General features: G+C 43.3%; 1 protein-coding gene and 1 pseudogene across 1 annotated transcript in view; one reads left to right on the forward strand and one right to left on the reverse strand.

Moving 5' to 3' along the window:
* KRT1 (keratin 1) overlaps window positions 1–23,149 on the reverse strand; it is a 67,485-nt gene that overhangs the window by 38,336 nt on the left and 6,000 nt on the right. The window contains exons 8-9 of the mRNA XM_014461760.2: window positions 21,871–21,905; window positions 21,273–21,337 (exon numbers count right to left, since the gene is read on the reverse strand). Of these exons, the coding sequence (XP_014317246.2) occupies window positions 21,273–21,337; window positions 21,871–21,905 (100 nt within the window). The remainder of the gene's footprint in view (window positions 1–21,272; window positions 21,338–21,870; window positions 21,906–23,149) is intronic.
* LOC102417425 lies at window positions 14,525–14,839 on the forward strand (annotated as a pseudogene).

The following is a 23,149-nucleotide window of genomic DNA, read 5'->3' on the forward strand; positions in this document are numbered from 1 at the left end:
CTAGCCAATAGAAACACGATGATTCACAAGACAGCTTCTATGGTCTGGAGGAGTTCACAGTTTTTGGGAGGAGTTAGGCATGTGAACAACTTCTTACATCCCATTCAAGTCAGTGTTTTTGATAGCAGATCAAACAAAGTACTATGGTCATAAGAAGAAGAACAGCTATTGAAAGCATCATAAAGGAAGTAATTTTGAGTGGGGTATTGAGAGATGAGTAGGAGTGGGCCCACTGAGTGGAGAGGAAAACACTTCAAATATGGATGAGGGTGTTTGTGAGAGGTCCCACATGCCTGCAGACTAGGGGGCAAGGAAGAGGAGGACAGGTGATGGGAAAGGAACAGAAGGTGTAGGTTGAAACTGATTATGATGTTCTCTCTGTGCTATGCTGCAGAATTGGGACTCCATGCTAGCTGCACATCGGGACCACTGGGCAGCTTTTTTAGATTCTTGTATTATTATTATTCTTTAATTATTGTAGTATTTTCTTTTTTATTGTTTACACTTGCAGACATCCCCCATTCCCCTTCCCTTTATCCACCTCCACCCAGGCCCTGCTCCTTCTCCTTCTGGCCTTCATCACACTGTTATCTGTGTCCATGAGTTATACATATATATTTTTGGGGTAATCTCTTCACCTTCTTTCATCCAGTCCCCCATTCCCCCTCCCCTCTGACCTCTGTTTCATGTATCCATGCCTCTGGTTCTATTTTGTTCATCAGTTTATTTTAGTCATTAGATTTCACGTAAAAGTGAGATAACATGGTATTTGTCTTTCTCTGACTGGCTTATTTTGCTTAGCACAATAATCTCCAGGTCCATCCATGCTGTTGCAAAAGATAGGAGTTCTTTCTTTTTGACAGCCATGTAATATTCCATCCCATGTAGTATTCCATGTGTAAATGTACCACAGCTTTTTTATCCACTCATCTACCAATGGGCACTTGGGCTGTTTCCAGATCTTGGTTATTGTAAACAACGCCAGTATGAACATAGGGATACATATATTCTTTCTGATTGATGTGTTGGGATTCTTAGGATATATTCCCAGAAGAGGGATCACTGTGTCAAAAGGCAGTTCATTTTTAATTTTTTGAGGAAACTTCATATCCTCAAGCCCCACTCCTGACCTCCTGAATCAGAATGTTAGGGAATGTGGCCCAGGTATCTGTATTTTTTAAAGCTACATTTTAATTCAGATGAACGAATTCCTATAATTAATTCAGATGAACTAATTCCTATAATGTAAGTAACTTAATTTAAAGAGGAAAATTCCACATTTTTGTGAAAGACTGGGGGAACAATAAGAGTCACTAGTCCTGTCTTCAAACCAGATGTAGAGTTTTATCTAGTCCCAGAGGCAAAATATTTGCAATGCATGTAACTGGTGGATCTCAGAAACATCATGATGAGTGAAAGAAGCTTGATACAAAAATAATATATTCTGTGTGAAATTCCATCTATGTGAAATTCCATCTATGTGAAATTCTACAAGAGGCAAAAGTGACAGGAAGCAAGCCCCAGCCTGGGCCTCACTGCTGGTGGGTGATTGACTTCAAAGGGGTGTGGGAGAGCATTCTGGAAGATACCCTGTATTTTGAAAGTGGTTGCAATTATAAGAGTGCATACATTTGTCAGAACTCATTGAAATGTACTCTGAAAATGGGTGCATTGTTATTGTATGCAAATTATACCTCACGTAGGTTTATTTTTAAAAGGGGGCAGGAAAAAAGAAAGCAAAAAAAAAGGGAGAGGACAGGAAGAGGAGACAGCTAGGACAGAATATTCACATTAAAGATAATACGAGCTCTAAGCTGTTCTTTGGAATAGCTATTTCTAGGAACTTTGCTATATTTATTCGTCCCTATATATACCAGACCATAAGTCCCTTAAGGGAACAGCCATGTTATATTCATCTCTGTAGTCAGCAGGCTATTGATACATGGACTGAATTAGTGCTAAATGAAATTTAAATAAATGGATGAATAGAATGGGAGTAGGCAAACTCACCCAGGAATAATGCGTAGCATAAAAAGAACAATAGATCAAAGAAGGAACCCAAGGGAACATCAATGCTTAAATAGTTTTTATGTTATTTTTCATTATAAAATATTTCATCCATATATAAAATAACATAACAAACACCTATGTGCTCACAACCAAGGTTAAGCAACCAGCTGGCCATCTCTCTTTTAATAATCACAGTGTTATAGAATCCCCAATTTGAGATCCATGTGGAAAAACACCATACACATAAGTCAACTGCAGATCTAAATGTGAAAGATAAACAGTAAACCCTTTAGCAGACATCAGAGAATGTCTTCATAACATTAAAGTATAGAGCAGAGTACAAGACACAAAAAGTACCAAACAAAAGAAAAAGAATCTGATTAATTTGACTAAGTAAAATTAAGTAACTCCATTTATCTAAAAGCTCCACTAGAGAGTAAAAAGGCACCCTAGCCAGTTTGACTCAATGGATAGAGCATCAGCTCACAGACTGAAGGGTCACAGGTTCGATTCTGGTTAAGGGCACCTACCTTGGTTGCAGGCTCAATCCCTGGCCCTGGTCGGGGCGTGTGTGGGAGGCAACCAATCGATTTGTCTCTCTCCCATCAATGTTTCTCTCTGAGTGTCTCTCCCCCTCCTTTCCACTCTCTCTAAAAATCAGTGGAAAAAATATCTTCAGGTGAGGATTAACAAACAAACAAAAAAAGAGTGAAAAGGTAACCCACAGAGTGGGAGAAAATATTCATATATCGACAAAGAACTCATATCTATAAAACACATATAAACCCCTGGCTGGTTTGGCTCAGTGGATAGAGTGTTGGCCTGCGGACTGAAGGGTCTCAGGTTCTATTCTGGTCAAGGACACATGCCCGGTTTGCAGGCTTGATCCCCAGTGGGTGGGGGGAGGAGGAGCATGTGGGAGGCAGCAGATCTATGATTCTTTCTCATCATTGATGTTCTATCTCTCTCTCCCTCTCTGAAATCAATAAAAATATATTTTTTAAATCTGTAAAATAGCAAGAAAAATATAGAAAACCCACCCAATTAAAAAAAATGGGCATAAGACAGGCACAAAAGAGGATATTCAAATGGTCAATAAATATATGAAAGGAGCTCAACATCATTAGCCACTATGGAACATGCAAATTAAAACCACAAAGATATATAATAGTACCCACTCCAAAAAGGCTAAAATACAAAAGAAAGAAAATACCAAGTGTTGACAAGAATGTGAAGCAATCAGAACATTCCTACACTGTAGGATGACCGCCTTGGCAAACTGTTTGGAACATCTACTATAGCTGAACATACCCAAAGGCTATGGACATAGCAATCCCATTCCTAGGTAGACACAAAGCAATGAGTGCATGCCCGTGTTCACCAGACATGTGCTAGATTATTCAATGCAGCATTGTTCATAATAGCTGAAAACAGGAATCAACCATGTCTGTACATCAGTAATAGAATATGTAAATAAACTGGGGCTTAGTCACACGATAGCAGACTAATGAGAATGAATGGTGTACACCTGCACAACTGGTTTTGGACGAAGCTTGCTATATTGTATTAAGAAAAAATAGTACAAATACAAACTGTATGATCTTATGTATATAAAGTACAAAATCATTTAAAACTTACCTTTGCTGTTAGAATGGCAGTTTCCTGGGGTGAGGTGGGTTTGGAGTGGTTGGAAGGGAGCCGGGGTGGGGGAGCCTGGATCATGAGAATATTTGTTTCTTGCTCAGGGTGCTGGTTACATGGGTGGGTTCAGTTTATGAAGAGTCACCAAGCTGAACACATGAGGTCTGTGCTCTTTTCTGTATGTATATTATAGTCCAAAAACAATGATTTTTTTGGACATTTTTTTCAATGTTGCAGAACTCGAACATTTAATGGTAGACAGAGGAAGAGAAGACCACAGAAGTACCTGAGCAGACAAGGCAAGAGAGGCATAAGAAAATAAGGAGGAAAGGGGTGAACAACAGTGGCAGAGCTTCAAAGGGTTAAGAAAATAACAAAAATAGGCCACAGTGTGGAGCTTGATGCAGTCCCTGGAGACCTTAGGGTGCAGAGTCAGTAGGTGGGCAGAGCGAGATCCTGGTGGGAGAGCACAAGGTGAAGGAGACATGCTGGGCAAACTTGGCATCTTCTTGCTCCTCCCCAGAAGAAGTGAAGTGTTTCAGGAAAGGAGACCCTGGAGTCCTCTGCTGAATCAAACCCTCCTTATCTCTGGACAGTGAGCACACTGCCACAATGGCAGAATTCTCTACCCTGATCCATGGGGCTTTCCCCCCCAACCAGCTCCCTGCATGATTCAACAGAGCCAAAACCACCCAGATCACCAAACGAATGCTCAGCTCTGGTGGGAATTAGTAAGAATGCTGGAGAAGTGGCCTGATCTGTTGTCATCAGAAATTTATCCTAACCGGATCGACTCTGCCTTCTCACTCTGCACCAGCCACTGGGATTCGGCATTGACTTTGCTGTGCAGACACTACTCAGTAATAGCGTTGCATTTCTTTGGGATGAGCATATTGCATTGTGACCAAATAGAGAATTCCAACTCACATCCTTCCCAAGTACCTATACAGTATTGAATGGGAGGATGGGGGTGAGAACATGGAGAAGGTTCCCTGTTCACAGAGAACTCCCCATCTGAGGAGAGCAGGAGGCACACCCAGGACATTGAGAGTCACAGAGAGCCAGAAGCTGCAGGACACGTATTCAGGATAACTTTGGAGAGATCTTCAGGGGCCAGCAAGGCTTTACTAAGGGCACATTATGACAGACTAACTATCTCGTTGTTATTGGGGGCAGCTTGCCATCAGAGGATACTATAGATGTAGGGAAACAGGGTCCCAGCAAGATGCCAACTGGGTTGCTCATGAAGGAGATGGAGAAATATCTGAAGGGAGCAGAGCACCTTTAGACACACCTGTGTCTGGATGAATCCCATACTCTGAGCTGGACAGTGACCCCTGAAGGACTGCTCTGTCCTCAGCCCTCACTCATTCTATATTTACTTAGTATCTGCTCTGGGCCCAGAACTGCCAGGTGCTGGGATCACAAAGACAAAGAACCATTGCCTGCTCTCAAGGAGGTCACAGTGTTGCAGGGGAGACCCTGATTCAAACAAGTGATTTTAATGAAAACATTCATGAGACATTATGGGAAAGGTGAACTGGGATTGGATATTTGATCATATTAAAGAATTAATGTTTAACCTGTTAAGGATGATAATGTTATGATTTTGTTATTGAAAGAGTCCTTATCTTTTTAGAAAAACTTACAAAAATCTTTATAAATAAAATGTCATGATATCTTGGATTTGCTTCAACATAATCTGCAGAGGTAAGAGAAGTTGTTAGAATAGAGATGAAATGAGATAATGGATTGATTGTTGAGCTGGGTGGTGGATACAGAGAATTTCATCACACTATTCTCTCTACTTTTATATTTGTTTTAAAATTTCCACAATTAAGAAGTTTTTAAAGAGATATTTCCCTTGAGATTAAGTATAACACCTTTATTCTCTATTATAATAAGAAGTTTTTAGTTAAGTAAAGTTTTGTTTTCAGTATGCCAAAGTGAGGGTACCTTGGCAGATAGCACAAAGGTAGAACTGGCCTAAACCTAGTCAGAGTAACAAGAAGTTGGATGGCAGAAGCAGAATTCAAAAAAATAATTTAACAGTTCAAAGCCAAATCTAACAAGAAAGAGTTAATAGAGATTAATGTAAGTTAAAACCTTACACATCTATTAAAATAAAACAGCTGTGTAGTTAATTGTGGGAGACAGTTTCATGATGGCTAATACAAAATGGCACAAGCTCCTGATGAGTCCTCAGCAAACTCACCTGCAAGGTTAGAGGATGCATAAAGAGAAGCCCCATACCCTACCCCTTTCCCTGGGCTAGTGAGGGTTAGATTGGGTTCCAGGCATCCAGAGGATGTCTATGGGAGGGCACCCATGAAGAAGCCCAAAGCAGAGGAGGAAATGGAAGTATCCACATGGAGAAGGAATTTGATAAAGGGAAAACCTTCCATAACATTTTTAGACTCTCATGCACAAGGTGACTTAGGGTTTGGCTGCTCGCTATGGCCACAGAGAGGAAAAACTGGGACAGTGAGTGAAATTTACAAGGCAGGATTCAGCTTAGCATCCTCTGTGAGAGAGAGGAGGACTTCAGTGTCTAAATATTAAGAGGGGTTTCTCTTTATGGTCTCAGAGATCATTTCTAGTCTTGAGAGTCTGATTCCTCAGAAATCAGCAGTGGGTGACCCTAGAAATAATGATGGTAATATCTCCCGTTTGTTAAATACTTACCTTGTTTTAGGATCTGTGGTAAGCTCTAGCATGCCTTATATTATTTAATCAGTTCATTAGTCAACAAGTGCTATGGAGTGCACATTTTCTGCCCAGTATTATGTAATATACAAATATGTGATAGAGCCTCTCTTAAAAGGATTTATACTCTAAGTTCTAATCAAATGTGCACACATGTACTGCAATATCTGTATGAATATATTTCATTTTATAAAGTTCTTTTTACATAGTACATTATTTTATGTATTCCTTGAAACATCCAGATATTATTTTATTACCACGTTAATAAATACTAACAGCTAATATTTTAAATCACTCTCTTTGTGAGTGCCCAGTTTCCAATGCTGCCCAGCATGAGCTTAGTTTCAATTAAAAAATACTAGCTTTTTAATTTTATTTATTTATATATCCTTCTCATCTCAATACAGGAGTTAAATTAAAAATAATAAAGAGGAAGAAAATATTCTAATCACTCAATGACAAATACTCCCCAGCATCTGGAGTAAAAATGAAAACATACAAATATAGTTCAGTTCTATTATCCATAAGACTTTGACAGAGAAATAAAAAAGAAATATATTTTGGTCTTGGTTTTAAAGGGAACACAACAAAATGAACGAAGTCTATTTTACAGTTGAGCTATAGACCAAATGTTTACCTGATCTTAAAGCAGAAAATCTGTGAACAAATGCAAATGATTAGAGCTAAAGTAGGGACTGGAAGAAGTCTTGTTTGGAGAGAGCATGGTTCAGGAGCAGGGTCAGCCTCCAAAAATAGAAAATTCCCTCAGGCATCTGGACCCGATTTCAGCACCAAGGACAGAGCAGGGTTCTAAATAAAGTGAGCCTCTGGGACCAAGGACACTCCACCACCTCCCTCCCCCCAAATTTACTAGGGGGTTGGGGGGAGACTACACGTGTTATTGGTATAGTATGGAGGTTACAAGCATGAATTCTGGGGTCCAAATACCTAATGTTCAAACCCTGACTCCAACCCTACCACTTGCTATGATCTTTGGCACAGTGTGACCTTTATGTTCCTTCATCTTTTCCTCATCTGTAAAATAAGGATAATTATACCTACCCCATAGGGTCGGTATAATTAAATGAGTTACATGTGAAAATTAAATGAGTTACATGTGAAATTCTCAGAACAATGTCTGGACAAGTAGTAATTAGTAAATAAGAATTTTCTTCATGTATTGATTTTCTAGAACCTTGAGATCTCAGGATATAGAAGGGGAAAGATTTAAGGTAGAGTGCTGTAGAAAAGTGTTGCTGGGGAAGAGGATGGCTGCCAGTGAATCATAAGGAATGAAGATATAGGGCAGCTTTTGATCACATTCTTTAGACCATCCTGACCTAAAGATCCCAAGGGGGAAGATAAGGAAAGGCTGCCCCAGAGGTGACCCAGACTGGGCACTGCAGTTAGTGAGTTAACTGTCCCTGAGCCATTTGGAGCTCTTGGCATGGGCCACGGAAGCCAGTATGAGAAGTATGCCAGCCCCAGGGTGTGGCTTGCCCTGGGATGGGTCCAGAAAGAGTGAAGCACATCATGGCAGTCAGGCAGATTGTACAGTCTGACCGAGTTGGCTTAACCCCAAGGATTCCCTCAGCACCCTCATTATCTTCTCATCTTTCACTCATTCCACACATCGCTGCTAACATAGCATTCTGCAGGCCATATTTTCAGTGTGTTGCCCTCTGTTTCAGCAAATACCTTTGGTCATTATTAATCTGAAAAACTTATAAAGCCAATTGTACCATAATGTATTACAGTTTAACAAAGAAAAGGAAATAGAGAGCTGAGAATAGACAAGGCAGAGTTTCTATTCTCCACCATACCAAGATTGGCTGACACTATGCCTGTTAGGAAACTCTACGTGTTCTGCTCTAGCAAATATATAAAATTTGTATCCTGAGCCCAAAGGGAGAGTGTAGTGCAGTGCAGTTCATCAAGAGTTGTTGAGGCCCTTCTTTGCCACTGCATCCAATGACCAACGGTCCTAGGAAACTTGGTTCTCAAGTTGGGTCCTTGCCTTGGCCAGAGTCCTCATCAACCTGCACTTATCACCATCCAGCATCTTCTATGGGTGGCAATCTTCACATCCAAGCCCAATTTGATGTTCATTAGCTCCTAATAGTCATGCAAGAGATGGCTCAAGTCCTCCTTAGCCTGCTGCAGGGCCTCCCTGAGCTCTGCCAAATTGACATGGCCATCTCTGGGGGTCAGTTCACCATGCTGCTCAGAATCAACAACTGCTACCTGCAGGTTGGCATTCTGAAGTGAGAGAGGGGAGAGGAAGAGGACTGAATCTCTAAACCCATCTGGACATATGACAGGTGAGCACAGGCCTCTATCTGTCTCCTTAATGAAAAATCTCTAACCTGTGTACTGTGTAACTGACCATACTAACTTATTTTTCCCATATCATTCATATCCATGTAGCTACACCATGCTGGGAAATTCCAGTGGTCATTTGAGTCCTTATCCAGATATAACGGTCACTTGTTTCCCAAACTCTTAGGAAGGAATAATCCATGATCTGAGACCTCAGAAATTCAGCCCCACTTATTTTATGTAGTCTTAGAGCCTCACTCACTGAAATTAGAGCAGATAATTCCATCTTGTGGTGATGGATGGGGGTAGAGGTAACATGAAGCCCTTGCTCTGTATTGTATCACCAGGGATGCCACATTACTGGAGGTTTCAATGAGGACCTGAAAAGCTGCCCATCCTGCTAGGTCCAAGTGCCCTGTTGGCATCCCAGGGCACCACTATCATCAGAGTTACAATCTCAAGCTTTGAAGAGCTACACCTGCCTATTTCTTGACATTTTCAATACTGGCCTCCAGCCTCTGGATCATCCTGTTGAGTGGTGCAATCTCATTCTTTGTGTTCCTCAGGTTATTGCCATGTCTTCTGACTGTGGTCAGCAAGTCCTCAACCTGGAAGTGGGGGAACAGGTAGGGAGAGATTATCCCTAAACCTCACACATGTACATATAAAAAGGGGGAATAGGATTGCAATTAATTCAGAAAGTCTTAATATCACATAAATGTCCACCAGACATTAGGAGTGGGGGAAAAATAAGTTAACTGAAAATCATGGCTGCTCTTAAAGATATTATGCAGTAGAATGAAAAACACTGCAAGTTTGTAAAATAAATTTCAGTGGGTTTCCCAATGAATAAAATGTGCATTCTCTGAGAAGTTGCCAGACGGGGCTGGAAGTGAAGGAACGGGAGCCCTGGGAAAGGCTGATGGGTCCAGGTTGATGCAGTGACCCTCATTTCCTTTGGCCTGGTACAGTGTCTCAGCCTCAACCTTGCTCCTCAGCCTTGACCTCGGTAATGATGCCATCCAGGTCCAGATGCCAGTTCTTGTCCATTGAGAGGATGACAGATATGTCATTGGATTCCAACAGGACCTGATTGTACTCCTAAGCACACACAGGGCACACCATTGGGCAGTGTCACCATCTCTATATGATGTGCTGGACCTTCCATCCACTGGTTCAGGAATGTTGTGGAAGTCATTCATTCATTCAACAAATATTTTTTGAGCACATATTCTGTGCCAGACACTGACCAGGTGGTGGGGAGTGGTAAACAAAAGTAATGCTGTCCCATCTCTCATGGAACAGTCTAGTGACTGCTTGAACAACCTTCTCACCATCATCTTTGTTTCCTTTTTTCCCCATTCTTCCATCTTCAGTCCATCAAAGTCCCATCTCTAGGTCAAGGCCAGAACCTTCCTTCCCCCTCCTACTGCAGAGGCTGAGCCCTGCTGGGGGACTCACATAGCATGTAATCTGAGACACAACAGAGTCCTGATCTCCACCTTCAGCTGGGTGTTCAATCTTTCCCTTGTCCTGTCAGCTTCTCATTCATTTCCCTTGACCTCTGTCACAATTTTCTACCACTCTCCTTGAGCCCCTCCTCAGTCCCCACTTCCTGCCCTCAGAAGATGACCTGACTTTCTACTTCTCTAAGAAAATTGAAGCTGTCATAGGTGATCTTTCCTCAGCATCTCTTTTGTGTTTTCACTCTTACCTGCCTCAGCACCTGCCTTATTTTCTTTTCTCTTGTACAAGGCTACAACACAGCCTCATAACTCATCTCTAGGTCTTTACTCCCTCAGTTACCTCCTCCCTCTCATGTTCTCAATGCCTCCTCTATGCTCAAGTCTTTTCCATCCTTAAAGTCCCTCTCTTGACCCATGACACCTTGCTATCATCCTGTCTCTTCCCCTTCTTATGGAGTCAGACGCGCTACCATTGCGCCACGAGGTCCTCTCTTCCCCTTCTTAACTAAATGTCTCAAAGGGTAACCCAAAATTCACCTTGTACACTTCCCCATCACTGCTCTATGAAATCATGGGCACCACACCCCTGAGAGTACATTCCTTGCTGACTTCTTAAAAGCCAAACCCAAAAGATACTCTCCAGGTCTCATCCTCTCAGATCTCTCTGCTGAAGTTAGAATGTAGTATTAGCTTTTTCACTAGGTATTAACCATCATTTTCAGTATCACTAATTTGCACATTTTTTAATCTCCACATTCCTTAAAGGGCTACAATCCACATAAGTAGGTTCCAAGTCCTCATTCTTGTGTAACTTGGCAACTTTCTTTTGGATGTGGTGGATAAACCATAGATAGATCTGATTTGTCAGGGAATATGGATAAAGCATTCCTTGTTGATGAGAGCACACACCCATCCCTTGCAGGCTGAAGTGCATCTAAAGCCATAATATCTTGTGGGAACCTGAGCCACTGGAGAGAAGTAGTGGTGTCCTTACTGTCTTATTCTAGAAAGGCAGTTCCAACCCTGCATGGAGAGGTGTAGCGGCAGGCCAGCTGCAGAAACTGGGGAACAAGGAGAGTCAACAAGGGATTGGGGATAGTTTCTCTCCTCCCCAGATCTCAGGGCTCAGACACAAAACCACCAGGGCCACCATGTACAGTTGTGTAGGTGGTATCCTGTGCAAGAGTTCCAAACAAGAGTGGTTCAATGCTGAGAGGGAGTGAATGACCTTAAATCCTACAAGGCTTGTCCTGCTTATTTCTCTCTTAGCTTCACCACACACTCCACCATCTCCTCTACCACTGCAGACATGATCTTGGAGGTGGCCCCTCCCCATAACTTGGCCCTACCTTCCTACAGAGAAGAGTGTGAGTGAGAGCTAAAATCCAGCCCACACTCTGGTCACCAAGCTATGTGCTGTAGCATGGGCTGTGTCCATCCAGAGCACAGTCACCTTTCCTTTACACAAAGTGTTGTCCTTTGCCAAGTCACATGCCCATGGAGCTGTGTCTGCACAGGGTGAACACTTGTTTCCAATGCACAAAAAGACCAGAGAGGCCAATGAGAGAGACCTCAGAACATCAGAGTTGGACATTGTGAGTCTCAGGGTGAGGAGAAACCACTGCTGGAAAATCTTCCCTTCCCCTGTATCTCACTGGCCTTTGTGTTGGTGGAGTCATATTGTAGTAAAACTGTCTGAGTTCAGCCCTAACCGGTTTGGCTCAGTGGATAGAGCATCAGCCTGCGGACTGAAGGGTCCCAGGTTCAATTCCAGTCAAGGGCATGTACCTTGGTCGAGGGGGGATGTGCAGGAGGCAGCTGATTGATGTTTCTCTCTCATCAATGCTTCTAACTCTCTATCCCTCTCCCTTCCTCTCTGTAAAAAATCAGTAAAATATATATATTTTTAAAAACTGTCTGAGTTCAAATCGTGGCTCCCCACCTCCTAGTTACATGACCTTTGGTAAGCTGTTTAACTCAGTGTGCTTTGGTTTCCTTCAATAAGGTGAGGGTAACAATAATATCTACTTCACAGGGTGTTGTGAGGGTTCTATTATTTTAGAACAGGTCCTGGTGCATAACAAGCACTAAGTCCACATTAGCTCACAGTGTCATCCTTATGTACAATGACAGAAAACCAGGGCCACTATGTACAGCTGTGCAGGTGGTATCAGCACATCAACCAAACGTCACACCCTCTTATCACCAGCGTCCTCATTCTCCAGATTTCGTGTGTGTTGTTGATGTTGTTGCTGCCATCATTGCTGTTTAGTGCTTTTCTGTTCCAAAAAGGCAGGCATGTGAATGTGAGTGTGTGTGTGCACATACACATGTGCATGTGTGTCTGGGCGTGTGTTGTCAGAAGATCGGGGCAGACATCATCCATGTGTGGATGGAAAAAACTAGACAGAGTGATTCACCTCTATATTAAAAATTGTACTTAGTTCTAATGGAACAGCAATAATTATCCAAAGCTGGAAAAAAACTGTTAGGAATGCCTCAAGTCTCGGTTTTCTTTGTACTTCCACCAAAAAGTGTTATTGTTGGCCAGTTAAGACCCTGCATCTTAATCACCAGTTCCTCGGGGCGAAAAGTGAATGAAATAAATGTATGGGCATTCAAATGTGAACTGTGCTGGCCTTGACTGTGAGTAACCCCACCTTTAATAAGGCAGGCCACCTGGCTTGAAACAAACCAGTGACTAACTAGTCTTAAGGTGGGAGTAAGAAAGGAGCTGTAGTGCATGCCTTTACTAACTGCTCTCCTCAGTTGGTGGTTTGGGGGTGGTCAACCTGAGCACCCTAGAGGCAGGGAAATAGTTTATCTCTATCAGCCAGGGAATAGCTAACAAGAGTCATTTCTTCAGTAACCTTGGACAGAGTGAGGCCCTCAGGATCTCAACCAGTGGGAGAAAAAAAATCCCAGAATGGATAGAGAAGGCAAGAGAGGTTGGGGAAACAGACCCAATCAGCACATCAGTCCCTGCCCAGCCACAGCTCAGCTTTTCTAAATGCCCTGAGCAAAGGTTTACACCTAATCAGATAGCAGCAAGCCAGAGACGCCCACTCCACTGCCAATCCCTGCAGAATTTTCTAACAGTCTTCGTATATGTGGAGTGCTGCCTACTGCCCCTGGTCCTTCACCTCCAGGGTCTTCAAGGTTCTGGAGATTTTCTCCACTCTCCCCAGGGGTCTAGCTCTTACTAAGAGAAGCATTCCCTTCCCCACCTTCCCCCCGCATCCAAACCCTGGTCTAGCAGCCAACTGGCTGTTCCCTTTGCCCCTGTCTTAGGTCAGATTCCCAAGAAAAAGCCTCTAAGAAGGAGATTTGTGGGCAGGAAATGTGTTGGGAATGTTCTTAGAGTCAATATTGAGAGAATGAAGCAAACCCTAAATCCTACAAGGCTTATCCTGCTTATTTCTCTCTTAGCTTCACCACACTCCACCATCTCCTCTACCACTGGAGACATGATCTTGGAGGTGACCCCTCCCCATAACTTGGCCCCACCTCCCTACAGTCCTGTTAGCCCCTCTGGCCTCCCTCTCCCTGAGCTAGGTTCTATGTTCCTCACTCCACATCAACTATTCTCAGCATCCCCACAGGCACTAATTCTGGCCCACTTATCAATGTTGCAGGGATTCTGTACTTCTGAGTGTCTCAGGTGCTGTTGAAGTCCTTGACTTGGGTGAGCAGATTAATGAGAAAAACAAAATGTCCACCCAAAGAGAACATGAACTGAATGAATGAGGAGGCAATTCACAGAAAATGAAAATTAAATAGCAAATCAACACATTTATAATACTCAACCTCAGTAACAATCAAAGAAATGAAAATAAAACCTAGAAAATAATCAAAAATTAAAAGGAATACCTAAGTGTTCATAAAACTGGAGAAACAGAAAGTCTTATACATTACTTATAAAGGTATTCATTGGTACAATCTTTCTGTATAGCAGTTTAACAATACTAGTGTAAATAAAAAAAATTTAAGTGGCTTAGCATTCTACATCTAGGAAATTGTCTTAAAGAATGAATAGACAAATGTTCAGAGATGTGTGGGTTCATTGTAACAATGTTTACTATAGTTGAAAAAAGTAGAAATAACACATGTATCAAAATGTGCTTCTTCCATATAACGGAATATTGTACAGTCATTAAGAATGATGAGCTCAGCCATGGGGACCAATGGCAGGGTGTGACTCCTGGAAGTCAGTAATGGGGACCAAATGGGAGGTTCCAGGGTGCCCCAGACTGGAAGCTGGACCTCTGGCCCTGGGGGGAATGGATACTGCAGAAGAGACTGAAGTCTTGGAAGAAGAGAGATTGGCGCTGTCCACCTCTTCCATCCCTGAATCAGAATTTGATGCTGTGGTTGGATCTATCATGGATGCCAAGTTCCAGGTCCTTCAGAGAAATTTCATGGACAAGGACTACCAGGAGTTTGAAGACACAGAAGAGAATAAACTCACCTACACACCAATTGCTAATGACTATCTTTCTTTGGAAGGAAAATATATTAATCCTCTCATTAATCTGCTGGAGAGGATCCCTGGATTCAACATGGCAGCCTTCACAACAACGTTTAAGCACCATAAAGATGAAGTGGCTGATGACATATTTGACATGCTGCTCACATTTAGGGACTTTCTGGCATTTAAAGAGATGTTTCTGGACTATGGAGCAGAAAAAGAAGGCTGAAGACTTAAGCAGTGGTTTAGTGATTTCATTGTGCAAGTCATCTTCTGAACTGGCTTCCCAGAACTGTCTGCCACACTAGCTCCCGCCCCCAGGCTATGGGAACCTTCTGGACATAATGAACTCAGTAGTCTGGGAGAGGCTCCTGCTCTTGGAAAGTCTGCAGCTCTTCATTAATGTTAGGGACTGTGGGTCAACAAGATAATGATCTGACCCTCCCAGGACTTCTGCTTTTCCTGAATCACCTCTTGTGTTCAGTAACCCCTGGTACTTCTGCCAAAGCAGACACCTCTGTCGGGTGCTTTTGCAAGTCAGACTGCCCTGGGGCAAGACTATGTGCAGCATTCCACCTGAAGTACCTTCCCCAGCACACAGGTTCCTGTGTCAGCAAAGTGGAATAACGCCATGACAAGCCCTGCCTGTTCCAAACACCACAAGCAGGCTCTGCCTGAATAGTCCATGTGCTCCCAGCGCTTGAGTAAAAGTTCAGTGCTTCAAACCCAGTGGGTCACCTGTGTGCAGTTTTTTACTATTTGGGAGTGCCTACCTAGGGTGTTAAACAGCTGCCCCTGTCTTCACATTTCTGAAACTCTTATATTCTGCTGACCATTTGGGAAAAATAGAACTAGTCTTGTCTATGGGAATAAACTAAAAAAACAAAAAGATGTCCTTTAACTTGTATGCATCCATATAAGCATAACTAATGGACATAAGACACTGGGGGGTAAGGGAGGGCAGGGGATGGTCAAGGGCGGGGGGAAAAAAAGGACACTTATGTAATACCCTTTGTAATACTTTAAAAAAATAAAAATAAAAAAATAAAAATAAAAAATATATATTTCATTGAAAAAAAAAAAAAGATGTCCTTTACCCAAAAGCTACATGTGAAAATCAACTCCTGGTCTTGAGTTTGCAGTTCTTTTATCTTCGGCTCCCAGCCCTGGTGTAGTCCCACTGTTTTTGAGAGAAGCCTCTTTTTTTTAAGTATCATTTTTTGAAAAAAGAAATTTTATAGCTGACTACTCAGGCTAATCTAGTAGACTTAGTCTTAAGATTTCTATGATTACCCATTTAAAGATCCAAGTATTAAATAATTGCACATTTTAGTTGTTACTGCTATGAAGGCAAAAATACTTTCTTCATTGGTGTGTCTATTTTGATGGACACTGATAAACATACACTATATGCTGGAAATAGACTAAAAATATCCTTTTTATAGCATATGAAGTGTACTAGTATTTGTGCTGGTTTGTTTTAAATCCTTTCTGTATAAATTAGTTGATTGGTTGTGGTTGGGGGTGAGTGTGAGTTTGGTATAAATGTAACTCTACAAGCTCTGCACTTCCAACTCTGTTCATCTTCCTGCCAAAATGGTGTTCCATTTGTCTAACTCAGCGTGAGTACAAGGGGGTAGAGACAAGCTATAATGGTCCTCTGTCCAGCTTTGGTATAATGAAATGTTTGGTAGAACATTTCAGACCAGAAAACATGTATATCACACCTCTAGAAAGAAGGGGAAAAAATAGTAGTTTAATTCCCAATGTGTGTCTTTGATTTTTTTTAGTAATAATAGGAATCTGTACTAAAAAGGGAAATGATTTATTTCCATATATATTTGTTGTTATAGAAATATATTATTTGGTAAATTTCTTTCTAGCTAGAGCCAGTGATGGCGAACCTATGAAACGTGTCACCTCTGACACACGAACTCATTTTTTTGGTTGATTTTTCTTTGTAAAATGGCATTTAAATATATAAAATAAATATCAAAAATATAAGTCTTTGTTTTACTATGGTTGCAAATATCAAAAAAATTCTATATGTGACACGGCACCAGAGTTAAGTTAGGGTTTTTCAAAATGCTGACACGCCGAGCTCAAAAGGTTCGCCATCACTGAGCTAGACTAAACTCTATGAGGGCAGACACTATATATCTTCTCCACTCTATTTCTGAGCCTAAAAATGGTCTAGAAAATAGCAGGCACTCAATCTAGTTGTTGAATGAATAAATGGATAAATACCACAATAGATCAAATGGAAAAACCAATTTACAAAGCAGTATGTAAGACCCTACTCTGTGAAATACAGTATATCTACTTGAGTGTGTGTGTGTGTGTGTGTGTGTGTGTGTGTGTGTCAAAAAAAATGCCACTGGGTGGTGAAATTATAAATGATCTTCAACTTTGCTAAATGTTATGCAGTTTTGCTGTAGTATGTGCTGTTTTTATAATCTAGGGGAAGAGATTTAGAGGGAGAGGGAGAAGTGAAGGACAAAGAATAAAAGATAAAGGATGGAGAATAAAGAAGCAGTCACCACTGGGAGATCACTGGGAGATGGACTATTTAATTCTAAAGACATAGCTGGTAGGGTTCCTGTCACCCCTCTGACTATTTCACAAAGGTGAATGTTAGGATGGAAGAAAGGCCTTTCTTTTCTTTGCTGCAGCCTTCCACAATTTATGAGAAGCAAACTCCAAGATTTGTAGCTCCTCTGATAGAGTCCCTCTGTTCAAACTGTGGAACAAGATAAGCTACTTCCAAGGCTACATTCTTGCATACCCTTCATTCCTGCTGGTTTACAACCCAGGGATAATTAGTAGAAAGTTCCCTTCCCCCTCCTCTTCAAACAAGCTTCTTTGAAACTCTTCATAACTTTTGCTCTAAGAATGTTTTACAGGCTTGAGAAAAATACTGATTAGACACCTCCCTAGGTCATCTGCCCAGATTGTCTCCTGAAGAACTAACAAAGACAACCCCCTGAGGTCTGGGGGGTTTGTAAATCATGGTAGATTATGCATCACCTCCCTCTCCCTTCCTTGTCCAAGGCTTTAAAAGCAGGTGGGGGGGTGGGTGCAGCTTTTGCTCCTTGCCCTTGTATTGATTAGCAATGCACTGGCCCTTTCCCTTGGGGGAAAGTAAACGCTCTCTCACTGTATCTATCTCTTCTCTTAGTTGTGAATTCTTTCACAGCCCAAGTCACCAGCCCCAAAACCCTAACAGTAAGTACCTATTCTATATACTCTGTCTGCCTTCAAAGGCAAAGACTTCCCCAGCTGTCTTCAAATGGAAGATGGATTTCAGAGATTCTTCAAGGTTCAGGATTGCCAGCCTCCCATAGACTTAGAAATATTCCTCCCTGGCCCCTAGCCTGGCTTTGACATGATGCCCTCATCCTGGAAGCTTCCCTGATCCACTGACACATGATTTAGTCCCAGCCTGTTTCAAGAATATGGACCATGATGCTAATCCTGGAATTCTCCTGCAATCTGGTCTGTACATCTCCCTGTAACCTGGCCCTTCCTCCATGCTACACAGACTCTCTCTTCTTCCCAGTCCTGATCTAAGCTTCCTTTTCAACATAGAGCATCTGAGGTATTTTCCTAGGGATTGGTGGCTTTTCTTGTAACATCCATAAAAGCCAATCAGGGCAACAATTCAGAACAGCCTGCCCTACTCCCAAAGTACTCAGAGCTGTGCCAATGGGGAGAGAGCTACCTCCTGTCTGTAGGTCTTGAAAAGATGGGCAAGCATTTATTGAACTCTAAAAACTAGGAATTTTAAAATGGCTTCTTCTCCAAGTCTTAAGACCAGGACTGCTATTCTTTGAAGATCAGATTGGATGAGTTTAGGAAATTAGATAAAGTGCCAGAACAAGCGGCAAGGTCCTGGCACTCCCCTTGGACCATCAGACAAATACAGATGCCCTGTCATTAGTCCAGCTCTGATATGACTTCTGGGGAGGGGGAGGGGTTGCATAATCTACCATGACTTACAAACCCTCAGCGGCTGTCCCATTACCCCAGGGTTTCAGCTTTCTGAGAAGAGTTGGGAAATGCCAGTGAAAGGTTAGGCATGCATGCATCTTCCCCATTCCTAATTTTACATCCATCTGGAATTATAGTACGCAGTTAGACAGATATGAGTAGAGTGGTAACAATAGGCCAGGTGCAGAGGGTCACCAGGGTGTAGAGCTCTGGGTGCCTAGCAATGGGCAAAACTATAAGTCCTTGAATGACCACTCCTTTAAGCATTAACTCTGGGAAGTTGACATCTAGGCTTCAGATGTGTTTCAGCTCCAAGCCCAGAGAAGCAGCAAAATCAGATGGTGTAACGCCATGGCTGACATCAGGACTAGCTGCATTGACTAATGACCCCTGGTGCCGACCAATCAGTGGAGACCACAAAGGGGCACACTTGAAAGTTGATGAATGGTCTATTGGGATTCTCCCCTAAGGCCTCCAAATAAAAACCCTCAGCATGGAGGACACTGCACAGCTCTCTGTGGAGCATGCCCACACTTCCCCACACACACACACACACCTTCTTTCCCCAGAGTGCTTTCTCTCTCTTCCAGAGCACACTGTGCCTTTCCTCTGGCTTTCATCTCAAGGCAAGTATATCTCTCTTTCCTAATCTCCAAGGGTCCTTATTTTGCCTCTGTAACTCATTTCCTGAGCCCATTTCTTCTATGGCTCACTTCTTCTACCTCTGTGACTTACTAATAAACTCTCTCTTATGGTTTGAGTCTTGGCTCTGAATTCTTTCCTACCCAGAACTCAAGTACTGAGATTGATTTTTACCCACTACTGAGGTCTAACACCAGGTACAATGTTTCTGCCGCTAACAAAATGAGCTTTACTAGGGTAGCACTCCTACTGTCTCTTCCCTGATGAATGAGTTTGGAAGGAAGAACTGGGCATGCATTGCTCTGCCCCTCCATCTCTTAGGGTCTGGCTGTCCACAGCAAGTTTATATTCTGCTCTCTTATCTATCATGAGAGGTCTGACCCCATAGGGAAGATCATGATGGCCTTATGCTGCCTCTGTCCAGGGGAAATCTGGCCTAATCCTGAGTTCCTGTGATAGGAAATGGATTTCACCAAAGTATAAGCCATGTTTTCCCATACCTGCTTTGTTGATAATAAAGGCAGTGTTGGCTCTCCATTTGCTCATTCCTTTGTCTTTTTAAATTGGCTTAGAACCTGGTCATGGAAAGAGGGTGTTATATATTGACCCCTTCAGATCCCAGGAGCTATGTTTGCAGAAAGAAAATTTGATCTGTGTCTGGATGGCATAGGAGTGGAGCAAAGGAGCCAAAGTCCCAGTGGAATCTATTCCCTTAATGAGCTGCAAAACCCTCTTCTTCCAAGGCTGGATCACAGGGGCCTTCACAGGAGCAGAAGGATGGATGATAAGATCTCTTTGGGAGTGGGGAGGGGGTGTCCCCACTTACACAACATAAGTACTCTTGGGCAGACCTATCACAAGAAGCCCAACCAAATGGGTAAAGGAGAAGCCAAGAAAATTCAGTGTCCTGTTTACCCACTACTGAACTTCTGGAGGACCACCATCCACACCTGATTTCCCTCCACTCTTGTCTATTCTGTGACTCCTTGAATGAAAGTCAAGCACCAAAATGTGAAATACAGTGCAGTTTATTGAGAAAAGAAAATACGACATAATCATCACCAGAGGACCCACAGCTAAGGGAATTAAGGAGACAGAAGTAAGTCAAGATATGATGCCCAGATGTGGGGAAGGCACCCTGTGAACCAACAGTCCAGAGATCTTGACCATCCACCCTCTAGCACTGGCCCTCCTCAGGCAAGGCTGAAACATGCCAGGTTCAGACCATTAACCTCCAGGGAGAAAGGGAGGTGGGCCAGAGTGGGAACAGGCCAGGCTGGGAAGGTCCACACTGGTTTTAGCTCAAGTGTCGCTGTCCAAAGTCAGGGGCCATCACCAGGTCACATCTAGGGACATCAACATCCCAGACTAGCATCTGGCCTTCCCTGGCCTGGGAGATGTCTTCAGGATGGAGGAGCCAGAAAGAAGTTCAGCCCCTTCTCCAGGGAATTTGAGGAAAAGCAAGGTTGAGATTGGCATCTGTTGATGCTAACCAGAGAATGGGAAGTGCTGTTGCAGGCTGAGAGGGAAGCAGGTGGACATGGAGATTTGGCCCTGGAGGATCACTTGGAGCTGTGCTGGCTTGAGCTGGGGATCTGAGAGAAGCGGATATTGGTGCTGCCGCCACCGCCAGACTTGTAGCCACTGCCTCCAGTGGTCTGGATGCCACCAGAGCTGGAACCAATTCCGCTCTGGCTCACAGAGCTGCTGCCTCCACCGCTGAGCCTGCTCCCAGCGCTGCCACTCTGGTAGCCTCCAGTGCTGGTGCCACTGCCACTCTGGTAGCCTCTGGTGCCACTGCCACTCTGGTAGCCTCCGGTGCTGGTGCCACTGCCACTCTGGTAGCCTCCGGTGCTGGTGCCACTGCCACTCTGGTAGCTCCCAGTGCCACCGCTCTGGAACCCCCCAGTGCTGCCGCCGCTAACGCCACCATAGCCACTGCTGTTGCCACCGCTTACTCCTCTGTGGCCACCACTGCTGCCTCTGCTGCTGCTGTTGCCTCTGTAGCCACCGCTGTTGCTGCCACTGACCCCTCCAAAGCCACCACGGCTTCCGCCAGAGCTGCCACTTGTGCTGGTGACATTGCTGACCACCGCTATAGGAGAAGAGGCACTCGATTCAGGCTAATGGGCTAGACCAGCGGTTCTCAACCTGTGGGTCGCGACCCCTTTGGGGGTTGAACGACCCTTTCACAGGGGTCGCCTAAGACCATCGGAAAACACATATATAATTACATATTGTTTTGTGATTAATCACTATGCTTTAATTATGTTCAATTTGTAACAATGAAATTGGGGGTCACCACAACATGAGGAACTGTATTAAAGGGTCGCAGCATTAGGAAGGTTGAGAACCACTGGGCTAGGCCCATATCCCAGCTCCACCCTACTTGGCAGTGTGCAGTATCCACAGAAATTTCTGGTTCTCCAACCTGGGGAACTCCCAAGACCTTAAGGGTGTGTCAATTTACACTAAGTTAAGTGTGTGTGGCCATGGTCTGAGACACGAGGTACCATTTGGTGGCCTGGCCTCATTTCATGGGTCAGGTTCTCCTGCCTGAAGGTCAGGGAGGATGTTTCTAATTCTTCTTTTTACAACCCAGGAGAAGGTTTTTGAAGGGCTACTTACAAATGCTCACAGCACTCTGACACTCTCCAGACATCCTAAAAAAGGAGAGAAGGAGAGGTGGATTATTTCTGCAATGAGCCATTAGCCACACTGCTGAAGGTTCATAACTTTGGGAGCCATGTTCTCCCATTTGCCCAACAAGGGGTCAAGTTCACAGGGGAAGAAAGGCTATTCCAAGCCTGTTTCCATGACCAGATCTCCCCAGGAAATGGGGCTTCTTCAGGGGTTGAGATGTCCAGAAACTCTACCAGCCACCCTCCAGATCTCATCTTCTTTCCCTTAGTTCCCAAGATTATCTGTTCTAGGCAAATCCCACTTGATTAGCCCATTCTCACCTCTCCTCCGCTGCTGAACCTTCTTCCCACCTTGCCCTCCTTCTCCACCCAACCCTGGCCTTTTTATTTCTGACTTTCCTCTTCCAGGAGACCTTCCCCAATGAGCCCTCCTGGGGTGGTGCTGGGGGTGGTGATGATGATGGTTGTTCAAGGTGGGTAAAATGTGAGAGGAGCTGACACAACACATGAATTTGAAAATGCCCTGTGCACACTGCTCATCTTCCTATGCCTCGTTCTTGTTTGTGGAGCAGGCATGTCCACATATCTGAGTAGACATGGAATATGTCCGCACACCTTGCCAATGTGGGCCCCTCTGGTGTCGACCACTCCCTCCTCATTGCACAACTCCCAATACACAGAGCTCCATCTTCACTCGCACTCCTCTCCATAGGGACTCATAAGAAATCCTTACGTTTTCTTCTCACACTTGCATTTTGCTTTTCTCCATCAGATTGGGAGCTGCCCAGGGACAAAGGCTATGAACCTGGGCTGCCTAAAGCATCTAGTCAGCAGAAAGATCTCTCAATTCTTAACACACTTTTGGCCTTTGATATCTACTCACTAAGCCCTAACCTGCTGCTTGATATTGAGTTCGTTTTCCAGAGTACGTATGTATCAGCCACCTCCTTATATGGACTCAGGCTCAGGGGTTGGTGGTTGCAGAACTGTCTATACTGAGCTGTCCATATGTTAACCATTAGCCACATTAAAATATTTAAATTTACTAAAATTAAATCAGATGTAAAAATCAGTTCCTCAGTTGCACTAGCCACATTTCAAGTGCTCAAATGGCGAATGGCTATTGTATTGGACAGCACAGATAGAAAGCATTTTGATCATCTCAGAAAGTTCCACCAGACAGCCACTATAACTTTTTTTATAGTCTCAAAGCACTTTTTCTTACACATCACACATAGTAAGGATCAACAAAGGATGTAATACAA

Source organism: Myotis lucifugus, unplaced genomic scaffold (genome assembly GCF_000147115.1).
Source record: "Myotis lucifugus unplaced genomic scaffold, Myoluc2.0 scaffold_160, whole genome shotgun sequence".
NCBI lineage: Eukaryota > Metazoa > Chordata > Mammalia > Chiroptera > Vespertilionidae > Myotis > Myotis lucifugus.